The sequence below is a fragment of the Ursus americanus genome, chromosome 13 (genome assembly GCF_024610735.1).
Source record: "Ursus americanus isolate L20-20 chromosome 13, mUrsAme1.1.p, whole genome shotgun sequence".
Lineage (NCBI taxonomy): Eukaryota > Metazoa > Chordata > Mammalia > Carnivora > Ursidae > Ursus > Ursus americanus.
Window position 1 is genome coordinate 59204168 of NC_142139.1, and position 12605 is coordinate 59216772.

At 41.8% G+C, this 12605-nt stretch overlaps 1 protein-coding gene across 2 annotated transcripts in view; it reads left to right on the forward strand.

Moving 5' to 3' along the window:
* The window catches only part of GALNT7 (polypeptide N-acetylgalactosaminyltransferase 7), a 137271-nt gene that overhangs the window by 66521 nt on the left and 58145 nt on the right, over window positions 1–12605 (forward strand). For both annotated transcript variants that reach the window (XM_045799431.2, XM_045799430.2), the window contains exon 2: window positions 6856–7316. In XM_045799431.2, coding sequence (XP_045655387.1) covers window positions 6856–7316 — 461 coding nt within the window. The remainder of the gene's footprint in view (window positions 1–6855; window positions 7317–12605) is intronic.

A 12605-nucleotide genomic window follows, 5' to 3' on the forward strand; every position in this document is an offset into this window, starting at 1 on the left:
GTTGCACAACCATGGGATTTATTGGGAGACTCTTTTATAATGGACATCTCTCTTTTATTAAGACGATTAAATGTTCAAAATGTGATATAGCTAACTTTTTAGGAAGACATCTATTAATTTCAGTAGGATTCACAATAGTACAGGGTAGATCTGTGTTATATACTGTATTTTGCCTATTTGGTTAAGGAGAGGTGGCATTTAATTGGCTCAAAATGCCCCCATATGAACCTGGTAAAATCTTTCCAGTGGGTGGTTAATACTACAGCATTAACCTACCCATTTGTAACTATGGTTGCCATCGTGTCTCGTAAGTTTTAAGGGAAAATAAAAGGACTGATCATTAGCTCTTATGTAATAGGCGGCTCTCCACAGTCCAGTCTCGATCTTGCAGTTCCTAGAGGAAGTCTGGGTCAGTCTGGCTTCCTGTGACTAGTGGCTACCCTCCCAAAGTCTAGTTTCTAGTGCTAGAAGTGCTGACCTGGATTTCTCTTGGTGGGGCAGTCATCGTGATGTCAACCATGCTATTTTCTCCATTCTGTGACCTTTTGGTTTATAACCTGGCGGGGGGTGAGGAGGGAGAAGAAGAATTGAAATGCCTGCTATGGGAATCTATTTCTTCCAGAAGACAGTTCTTCTATTGGAATGCAATACTGATTAGCCACTCCCTTCTTCATTTTCAGTTCGGCCCTAGTTGCTAACAGAGGCCTTGCCATGGGTCTTCAATGTCTTCCTAGTTCATCAATCTTTACACATACTTGGGATAGGTCTCTTTGCTTAAGGGAGACCATCTTAGATATTCAAGGACTGATAAGGTCTCCGTTTAATCTTGGGTTTTTCCATTTTCTGCTCTAGTTAAACACAGGCAAACCACTTGACCCCTGCCCCTCCTCTCATGACCAACAGAGGCCACCGACTCCGCAATGCAGGGGTCCCTTTCAGTCCTCTGAAAGGAGCAGGAGTGAATGGTCTTCACTCGGCACAAAATGCCAGCAGGGATGGGTTAGCTAAGAATCCAGCTCTAGCTAATCAGAGAGAAACAAGGGTACTGAGGGTGGAGCACCCACTTTCCCACCCACCTTCTGCCACAGAGGGGTGAGAGTCTGGGGAGGCCCGGCCTATAAGTACACCCAGTTTCTTCCGGCCCCTCCTTGTTTTAACTGTCTCCCTCCCTGATCTCTTTGTTCCAGTTCCTCACTCACCTAGGAGCAGAAGAAAGTGGAGCTAGAAAAAGATGCTGGTGTCATTCTTCTAATTTAAGGTGTTTCTTGGGGCGCCTGGGTGGCTCAGTTGATTAAGCCTCGGACTCTTGATTTTGGCTCAGGTCATGACCTCGGGGCCGTGGGATTGAGCCCCCATAGGGCTCCATGCTCAGCTGACAGTCTGCTTGGGATTCTCTCTCTCCTCTTCCTCTGCCCCCCCCACTCACTCACTCTCTCTCTCCCCTCTAAAAATAAATCTTTTTTTTTAAAGGTGTTTCTTATCGAGAGGGTTTTTAAATCATAAAATTAAATTTGACTCCTGTTTTTAAGTTCTGTGACTCACGTAGCAGGATAACCAAATAGTGTGAATATTGTTAGCAGTGGCCACTTTCTAAAACTAAATTGTAATTTCTGCAGAAATCATGTGACTTCGAGAGCTCATCATTAAGAGCTTAAGTTTTCTAGGTTCACCTATAATTTCAAACCGAGGCAAGCCTATGTCTAAAGACTGTTTTTCTAAATCCCTTTGTATTCCTGTCATTTCTACCAAGGCATGATCATCTTGGGAAAATACCACACAGAAGTAGAATCAGGGGGTGAAAGGGGAGCTTTTGTAAGATGGCAAGTGAATAGTCGACCTTGATTTCTGATAATCCCGTGTTTCCATCTGATGATGAGTGAGTACACTTTTCAGTATATTTCCACCTTTATGAACATAGTGATCTTAAGCAATTATCTACTGATTGTCTTTTCCATTTCTAGTCAACAGTGATTCATTGATTTTTAACCGTAGAGTAAATCAGCTGGTGCTTAGGAAGGTATTAGAGTACCAGTGAGTCACAAAGGCACCTACTGACTCTCATTCACTCTCAGGAAGGAGTATGTAGTTTTCCTTCTCAGGGGAATTGAGTGTTACACTGCTTTGTAGCCATTCTTTGAATCATATAACATTACGATTTGACATGATTATTATTAATTGACTTGGGGTTAGACAATTCTCATATTTGGTTTTGCTTTCAGATTTAATGACATACAGGCTTTGAGAAGTGAGCAAATTCAATTTTTCTGGTGACTATTATAGCATTTTCTGGTGACTATTATAGCGTAAGCCGTCAGAGTACAGTACTGTGGAGAGAATATGAAGTTATGTCCTGATCTCTTGCTGATTTTGTAAAGTATTGCCAGATATGCTCTCTGACCCAAGCCCCTCTTCCCCATTCCATATTCTCCATTCTCTCTTTTCCTTTTCTTCTCTCATAACCAAAGCAGAAATTTTCGGATGCATTCATTTATTCAGTAAATAGTTATTGAGGAATTATGTGCCAGGTTAGACAGGGGGAATGCAGTGGTGCGTACCATGGACACGGTGCCTACTTTTTCACAGAACTTACAGTCTAGTGCAGGGGTTGGGAGGCGTGGTGGTTACAGATCCATCCTATTGCCTGTCTTTGTAAAGAGTTTTATTGGAACACAACCATACCCACTCATTTACATATTATTGGTGGCTGCTTTTGCACTATGATGGCAGACTTGAATGATTGCAACAGAGACCTTTGGTCTGCAAGGCCTAAAATATTTACTCTTGACCCTTTACAGAAAAAGCTAACCAACCCCTCTTCCAGTGGGTATGGTGAAGAAATTAAAGTGCAGGCTGGAGCCCGAAAAGCTTTATTAACCTTGTTAAAGAGTATAAACTCTCTTGAGGGAAGTGGACCAGTGGTGGAGTATTGTAAGCAGAGAAAGTAACATGTCCCTATTTGGATTTTAGAAAAGTCACTATGGTTGCTATGTAGAAAAAACAATGAAGAGCAAGTTAAGTGCATGCATTAGAATGAGAAGCACTCGGGCATAGTGGTTAAGAGCCTGGACTCTTGAGCCAGACTGCTGAGATGCAGATTTTGGCCTACCATGTACTGATTTTTTTTTTTTAAGATTTTATTTATTTGACAGAGACACAGCGAGAGAGGGAACACAAGCAAGGGGAGCGGGGGAGGGAGAAGCAGGCTTCCCACTGAGCCGGGAGCCCGATGCGCCTGGGATCAGGACCTGAGCCAAAGGCAGACACTTAATGACTGAGCCACCCAGGCACCCCTACCATGTACTGATTCTGCTGTTAAATAACTTCTCTGTCAGATTTTCTATCAGTAAAATGGGGGTGGTAATCACAGAACCTAACTCTTGGCAAAATAAATAATCGATATATACAAAGCACTTAGAACAAAGTATTTGCAGTCATCACTATTATCACTGTTGTAGTAATCCTGCTAAGGGGTGAGGGTGGTCTGAACTAAGGCGATGGCAGTGATGGAAGCGGCCAAATTCAGGAGCTGTAAAGACAATAGAATTGACGGGTGTCAGGGATTGGTTGGACGTCAGCTGGGTAGATCAGAGAGCAAGAAGTTGAGGATGAAATGTAGGTGTTGGGTTTGATCGGTTGAGCGGATGGTGGTTCCTGTCCCCAAAGTAGGGAAGAACTGTAATCGAAAGAGGTTTGTGAAGTGACGTAAACAGAAGTTCAGCTTGGGGTGTCTTAAGCTTAGGTACTTGGTTGATGTAAATAGAAATCTAACATGGGACTAGATTGACATATAAGTAGATAGAAGGTTGATTGATACAAGTAGATGTAATAAGATTGATGTAAGTAGACATTTGGGAAGCAGCCAACTGTAAGGATTAGAGATGAGAAGTGTGATGTGGGCTGAGGAAAGGGATGTAGGAATTGTCAGTGTGAATCTGGTCATGGCACTTGGATAACCCAGAACGAAGCTGGAGTCTTAGAGAATTATGAACTATGAAGAACACCAACAGAGGAGGATCAGACAAAGAACCCGTAAGCCAAAGAAAAGATCTAATTTGGAGGAAGATAAGCATGAAGTTTAAATCCATTAAATATTCTCTTGTCGAGGTGGGCGAATTTGAGAAATATTTAAATTTGCAAGTTTTGCGTCAGCATAGGCCAGCCTAAACCATAGCGTGTATTTCACAATGGGTCTTCCATGTACTGCGATTTCACAAACGCCATGTTCCATACTCTTCCAGTATACACTGTGATCTTTATGGAATATTAGGCAATGTAGAGTGGTTGCTCTGGCGACAGATGTTGACATCTGATGACCCGTTCAGTCTGCTTTTCTGTATTTGACATTTCCTTCCCCTCATTTTTTACCTCCCCAGTTACAGACTCACTGGAGTCTTGATGTGAAAAATTGAAGTGGGGGAGACTGTCTTCTTTATGTGTTATACTTGGTTCAACATCAGTAGCTTGGGTCCAGTATCGTAAAGTTTTAGAAAGATTTTTCTATTTTAATTGGCTTACAACACTGCCACAACACTTTTTTGGAAAGAGCCGGGAGCTACGTTGGAGAGTCAGTAGGGCTCACAGGTTAGGCTGCAGCTAAGTCCTTGCCACTTAGGTGTGTGATGATAGAAGGCTGATCCAGAAGCCTTATCTACCTTATAACACATGCCTGAAGAAAGGTATCACATTTATATAATCAGGCTGAGTGTTGCATTTTATATTTAGTTTTGTGTTATAGGAGGAAAAACTTTGAAACGGACCAGAAAGATTATTAGGTGTACTGTCTGACTCTGCTTCTGGGTTATCTTGCCCTCTCCTTATCTTTGAGCTATTTACAGTGCTAGAAACAACAGAATACTGATGGTAATGCAAAAGATTCTCATCCATTGAAATGGAAATTGTGTCCAGTGGAGTGCAGTTGGTTATCGCCTTGTGGATATTGACCAGTGTTACCAGTTTTGCATCTATTTACAAACCCTTTGCCGTATTCTTGATGTTTAGATATTTGTTCTTTGGATTCGCCTTCGAACCACTTTATCACCATACAGGTTTCCTTTTTAAATAAGGGATCAATTAAACTCTATGTCTGATGTTAAAAACAATTGTTTTGTTACCTACACACATGTGTGTTTATACGTGCATATAACACCTCTAGAAAGATTCCCAAAGTGCTGGCTGTGATTGCCTCTATAGGAGAGGAGGCAGGAAAATGTGCTTTTCATTAGATGCCCTTTAGGGTCCTTGGAATTTTCTATCATATGCTTATATTACCTAAACAAATAAATTTTTAAAATTCCTTTTTGAACTCCCCCAAATCAATCCTTAGCTAGCCCTTACCAAAACTTCAGCTAAATTCACATTTAAATTAATTGGCTGGGTGATGGACACTGGGGAGGGCACGTGTTGCGGTGAGTGCTGTGTGTTGTTAAGACCGATGAATCACAGACCTCTACCCCTGAAACAAATAATACATTATATGTTAATAATAATAAAAAAGATAGATTAAAAAGTAATAGAAATTAATTAATTAACTGGCTGTCTAAAGAATCTTCGTTTCTCAATAAGCTCCCAGCAGATAGCAGCCTACATCTCAATGTCATACCGAACCCTTTTCTTCTGTACTCTTTAAGGTCAAGTTTTTAACTTTACTTTTCAAGATAACTCTAAGACCGTAGACACATTTTGGTCAGATGGTCCTAATTCTGTTATGAATCTATGAAGGACTCCGATAATCTCAGTGTGGAGTGAAGGCGCAGACCCGGCTGCCTGTTCTGCAGTTTTAAGTTCACCTTGCCTCTTCCCCAGCTGTGCATCTCAGTAATCCTCTTGGCTAATTATAGCTAGCAGCTCTTCCTCTGAGCTTGAGGTTCTCAAGCTTGGATGCATATTAAAATCACTTGGGGAGCTTTTAAAAATGGGAATGCCCAGACCAATTAAATCACGAAGTCTGGGGGTGGGACACAGACATCAGTATTTTTTAAAGTCACTGAGGTGATGCTAATATTGAAAAACGCTGCCCTGTGCGAAGAATGGTACTGATTTAGCAAAAGCTTCACATTGGATACCTCGGCAGCAAAAGCACTCGGGATTTCTGACCGGAAGATCTGCAGGGGTGGTGGGGGGAGGGTCCACACAGACACGGGAGACAGCCCTTACAGAATATCCGTATGCACCAAATCTGGTTTTCCTTGGGCTACCTCTGGAATGGGGCAGACTAGGTATTTGGTTTAAAGGCCTAAACTGACTTAGTTAGTCTTTACCATATTGTTTTTGTTTTTTTTAAAAAAATAGTTCTGAATTCAGCTAAACTCTCGCTGAGTAGAAAATAACCGACTATTGAGTGCCTATCCCCGCCTTTTCCTCTGCCGTTAGAGGCACAAAGCCAGCCTCGTGATGGGTGCCATCCAGTACCACTGCCACCATATGGCTGTATTACTGACAGGTAGTTATATTTATCATACACCGGACGTCTGGGAAAACCACATACTGTACATGACCTATTAAATGTCTGTTTTTGTCAAAGCTCCTAGAACCCCAGTGCTTTAACCCATAACAATGTGCTTTATTAAGAGGTCTTTGATAGTTAGTTTTAGAAGGAGAGAGGTTAAAAAAAAAATGTATCCATTCGTTTATTTTGGAATGGTAAGGCAAGGAAATAGCCTATTTCTTGGGATGTCCTCCCCCTGCCCAGAAGATATCTCTTAACGGAAAGTCCTGATTAATAGCCTGCTTCTGTTTAACATTTTAAATCTTTTTATTGTTGCCTCAGCCTTTTATTAAACATGAAAATTTGTATCATAAACTCTTCTGTGGTTTGCTTTCATGTACTCATTGTATATCCCCCTCCCTTTTGTATAGGAAGAGAGAGATGTCAATAACCCCATGCCTAACCGAGGAGGCAATGGATTAGCTCCTGGGGATGACAGGTTCAAACCTGTGGTGCCATGGCCCCATGTTGAAGGAGTAGAAGTGGACTTAGAATCTATTAGAAGAAAAAACAAGGCGAAAAATGAACAAGAGCGCCATGCTGGAGGAGATAACCAGAAAGACATAATGCAGAGGCAGTATCTCACATTTAAGCCTCAGACATTCAGCTACCGAGATCCTGTGCTACGTCCAGGGGTCCTTGGTAACTTTGAACCCAAAGAACCTGAGCCTCACGGAGTGGTTGGTGGCCCTGGAGAGAACGCCAAGCCATTGGTTTTGGGACCAGAATTCAAACATGCAATTCAAGCCAGCATTAAAGAGTTTGGATTTAACATGGTGGCAAGTGACATGATCTCACTGGACCGCAGCGTCAATGACTTGCGACAAGAAGAGTAAGCACATCCTCTTCTTTCTAAAATTGGGGCAACTATTGTTTTGATAGATATTTAGTTAGATTGTTAGAAGGGAGAAAATATTTTTGCCTTTATTTCAAGGAAATAAAAGGCTCTTCGGTCTGCAAAATGGCCAGGAGGAGGAGATCGCTTCATTTATGCCATAAGATTGAAGGTATGACATACAAAATTCTGGGGGTTTGACATCAGTGCTACTCAGATGTGGTCCCTGGACTGGCACCAGTCTGTGAATTTTTTGTTACCAATCCACAATGAGAAGGTGAACTTGTACCAGAGTGTAAACCAACCAGTAAATACTTTGTTTAGTACAGTGACAATTTTTTAATAACTTTCTCGATGCGTTGATTTTCATGCTGGATCAAGCCCCTTGTCTTGTGGAATAATAACAAATAGTAACACTGCTTTAGATGTCTCCTGTAATTACCTCGATATTGATGTTTCCCTTAATTTTTTTCTCAGTACTACACCTGATAATCAGAACTCTCTGGGTCTATGCAAAAGAAGCACCCGAACAGATAAAACCATGGCCTAAACTTTCAAATTATTTTCATGTAGTTTGATTTAAAATAAAGGATTTCCAGCTCTTTTGGTAGACAGTGGTTATTGAATGAACTCAAAGCTTTTCTCTTTCAGTTTATTTAATAACCAGTTCTACTCCTATAGGGATCTAAATAGGCTCCATTAACATGGGTGCAAATTTAATTCTGTGCTACTAGAAAACTCTCAAAATGTATTCGGATGATGTATTGTTAGTGGTTAATGTAATCTTCATCCTAAAAGGTTAACACCTTTATGCACACACACTCAGACCCCACAGCGGCGTCTGACCACTAAGAAAGATTCTATACCTAGTAAAGTGCTACTCAGTAGACGTTTTTTTTTTTTTCTTTTCAAATTTTTGTTTAAATTCTAGTTAGTTAACATACAGTACAATATTGGTTTCAGGAGTAGAATTCAGGGATTCATCACTTACATTCAACACCCAGTGCTCATTACAACAAGTGCCCTCCTTACGCCCATCACCCTTCTAGTCCGTCTCCCACCCACGTCCCTCCATCACCCCTCGGTTTGTTCTCTGTAGTTAAGAGTCTCTTATGGTTTGCCTCTCTCTCTCTTTTTCTTTTCCCCATCTCACATGTTCATCTGTTTTGTTTCTTAAATTCCAAGACTTTGGACCTTCAGATATTAATTCAGAATGAGAGGGGGTGAATGAAATATGCCAAGAGAGCAGAGGGAACAGAAGTACAGAACCATGATGGTGAGAGGGGTTAAAGCATCTAAAGGGACTACGAAGGACGAATCCTGGAGCAGTTGATTACAAGTCATAGTAGAGGCTTGCCTGGTCATAAGGTTGCCAGATAATTTTATTAGCAAATAAAAATAGAGGACACTTGGTTAGATTTGAATTTCAGATGAATAATGAAAAACATTTAGTATATATATCGCAAGCAGTGTATGGGACATACTTATACTTTAGAAAATTGTCGTTTGTCTGAAACTTGAATTTAACTGGGTGTCCTGTACCCTTCCAGTGAGGGGCTAAGGGTGGTTATTACGGAGCTAGAACTGCCATGCAAATAGCCTTTAGGACCCGTGTGAGGCTCTGCAGCTCCTGATCTGGAGTGTGTCCCATTTATCTAAAATATAGCACTTAAACATACTGTTTATCTCTGTGACAGAAGGTTCTTTGAGAACCTATCAATGGCATTCTCCCCACTGAGGACGGAAGGGAGGGGGAGAATAACGTATATTGACTTTCTACTACATGCCAGGAATTAAGTAAGAATTACTTAATTACTTAATTCTTACAACCAAACTGAGAGTTTTTAGCTATGTAGGTAAAGTCTGAAGCCTGGAGCTCTGACTTCTGTGTATTCGCCCAGCAAAATGGTAGAGTGGTGGTTCAGCCCAAGGTGGTTTGGTGCGAAAGCCCTATCTTTCCACCACATGTCACCTCAAGGTAGGTCTTTCCCTGGGAGATATGCCTCCGTGCCATGTTACAGTCAGTGGGTGAGCTTAGTGTAGAAATGGAGATTTTCAGCATGTGAGCTATTTATAAAAGATAGACCATAAAAACACCAATATAAATCTGGCTGATTTTTCAACATAAGAAATAGGCTAAGAAAATCAAATGACCTACAAGACAGAGAAGTACACGCCTCTGTGTCTCTCTCTCCTTCACCCCACACATCCATTCTGTCTGCAAGGCCCCTAGCTTCTGCCACCAAAATATGTCTCAGATTACTTCTGAGGCAAGTTCTTTCATCGCCACTGCCACCATCCAAGTCCAGGCCACCATCTTCTCTCTTGGAATCCCGCAAGAATCTCCTTCATGGCTTCTCCATTTCGACTTCTGCCTCCTACCTTATCCGCACAGAAGCCAGTGTGGTATCTGAACCACTCAGTTCGAGCTTATCTGTGATTCTTTGCCTTCCTGGTGCACTTAAAGTAGAACCCAAACTCCTGAGCAGCTGTCGCGACCCTTCTCTGCCTTGACCTCCTCTTGTTACTGTGCTCCTCGCTCACAGCGCTCTAGCTGGGCTGGCCTTTCCCGGTCTCTTTGCCTGTGCCCTTCCCTCCTCTATGAACACTTTCTCCCTTCCTGGGGCTCGCTCCTTCCCATTCTTTAGGTCTAGTGGAACCTCTCTATCCATGCTGTCTAATCCATGCCCTGCTTTATCTTTTAACACTGCTCTCTGGCCATTTCATTCATAGTACATATCTATTTTATGATTTATCAAATTTATATAGGTATTGGTTTATTTAGTTGTTTATTGACTATCTTTCTTACTACATGATAAGGTCCTGGGAGCAAGTCCTGTTTTCTTCACCAGGTACTTCCAGTAGCTGACACCAGTTGATAAATATCTGTTGAGAGAATGAATGAATGAATGAATTAATGAATGGAATCTGCTAGGGTTCCAACCTTGACTCCATTACCAGATGTGAGATCTTAGACTAGTTACTTACCCGCTCTAACCCTCGGTTACCTAATCCTTAAAATGGGTCTAACAGTACCTATCTCCCGGGATTGCCGTTAGAATTAAATGATGTAATAGGCTAAAAGTCTTTTGTCACAGGCCTGCTGGTTAGAAACGTAAGTGTTCTTGAATTATTATTATTATTATTATTATTATTATTATTATTATTATTGTCATCACTGTGGCACTTTCTTCAGGTCACATACCTTCTTGTCAAAATTTTAATGTTTTCAGTTATTATTTAACTTTGAGGTCCTCTGTTGCCTTTTGGAAAATGCAAATGTCACGCACTGCCTTATCTTCATCATCTCGCTTCTACTTGTACCTTCCCTCTCCTGTGGTAAGTTTTTTAGACACACCAATTGCTGCCCAAACCCCCAAACTCTCTGAGTCCTCCTTGGTCTTATATAACTTCCTTCCTTCCTTTCTCTCTCTCTTCTGTCCTTTCTTTCTTGCCTTCCTCATTGCATCCCTCTTTCCCCTTCTTTTTCCTCTCCCTTCCTTCCTTCTTCCATGCCACACATAGGCTGATCACTTGCCGTGTTCTTTTCTCTTGCATAAGTACTTAGAAATAGGTTATTTCATGTTTCTGTGTATCATTCCTGTAAGTATGCTGTCCCCGGCCAAACAAAAGGACCCAAGACTATCTTAGCAGGTGCTCCTAAGCCCCTCTTCAAACTTGTAAGCTAGTGGGAAAACTCTTTCTTTTATGCTTCAAAATACTCAAGCATTATAACCCCCAGAGAGAGAGAGTGCATGCAAGCTTGCGAGCTTGAGAGCGCATGGAGGGTGGGGCAGAGGGAGAGAGAGAATCTTAAGCAGGCTGCACCCCCAGCTTGGGGCCCAGGCGGGGTTCGATCTCACTACCCCAAGACCATGACCTGAGCCAAAATTAAGAGTTGGGTGCTTAACTGACTGCGCCACCCAGGTGCCTCCACCACCACACACCCCCCCTGCTCTGAAACTTTTTAAAACTGAATCCAGATTTTTTTCCCCCAAGATTTTATTTATTTATTTTAGAGAGAGAGTGAGCGCTGGAACAGAGGGGGAGGGAGACTGAGGGAATCTCCAGCAGACTCCATGCTGAGTGCATCATGGGGCTCGATCCCACAACCCCGAGATCATGACCTGAGTCGAAACCAAGGGTCAGTCACTTAACTGACCGAGCCACCCAGGTGCCCTGAATCCAGATTATTTTTTAAACTTGATTCTTTCTCATAATTAAAAAAAAAAAAGAGAGAGAGAAGCTTCATTCCTCTTTGAACACTGAAAATTCAATGTAGAATAAATAATTTCTAAGTAGAGTTATTCATATATTAGGATGTGGATAGTCTTAAGAATTTAATCTAAAATAAAAAGGCCAACAAATAAAACTTCCCTAAATTTTACATATTATCCAATATATATATTAGCACTTTTCTCCTTTTTCTGGAAACGTATTGAAAGCATAGCATACATCCATATCGCACACACAGCCTCCCTTATGCTCATCCCGCGTGGGGAATATGCTACACAGAGCCTACGAGAGACTGCACCTCTGGAATATAGGCCTTATCAGCCCTGTCCTCTTGTATCCATCAGACATTTATTCATTTATTTTTTTAAAGATTTTATATATTTGAGAGATAGAGATTGAGAGAGAGAGAGAGCACAAGCAGGGAGAGCAGCAGGCAGAGGGAGAGGGAGAAGCCGACTCACCGCTGAGCAGGGAGGCTGCCATGGGGCTCCATCCCAGGACCCCAGAATCAAGACCTGAGCCAAAGGCAGACGCTTAATCGACTGAGCCACCAGGTGCCCCTCCTTCAGACATTTAAATGAGCCACCTGCCAAGCCTGGAAACCAATCTTTGGGGCTATTTGTCCAGCTGTGACATCTGACACTGTGGTTAACTTGTTTGTTCTTGTGGCTGTTCCATAGTCTTTTCAGATGAATGTTCTCTACCTTAGAAACAAGAGAGAACTGCCCAGCTGCCAACATGACTCATACTTATGTATGTTACAGCTTTGAATTACATGTACTGGCTGAGTAATTTACTGGCTGTTGATTGCTTGTTAAAAGAGTGAGTAACTGTATTTTGAGTGAACTGGAGGCCTACTTCTTTTTTAGAAACTTGATCCAAGAATGACTTCACCTGCCTTCACACAAATTTCCTATAAAAAACACATACAGTTTTTTTCACAGTTCAACAGATATCAAGTATCTCCAATAAGCAATGCGCTGTGCTAACCCATCAGTTGACAAAATACTAGTCCTTGCCTTCAGGGGGCTCCCCATCTGCCCCTGGGGA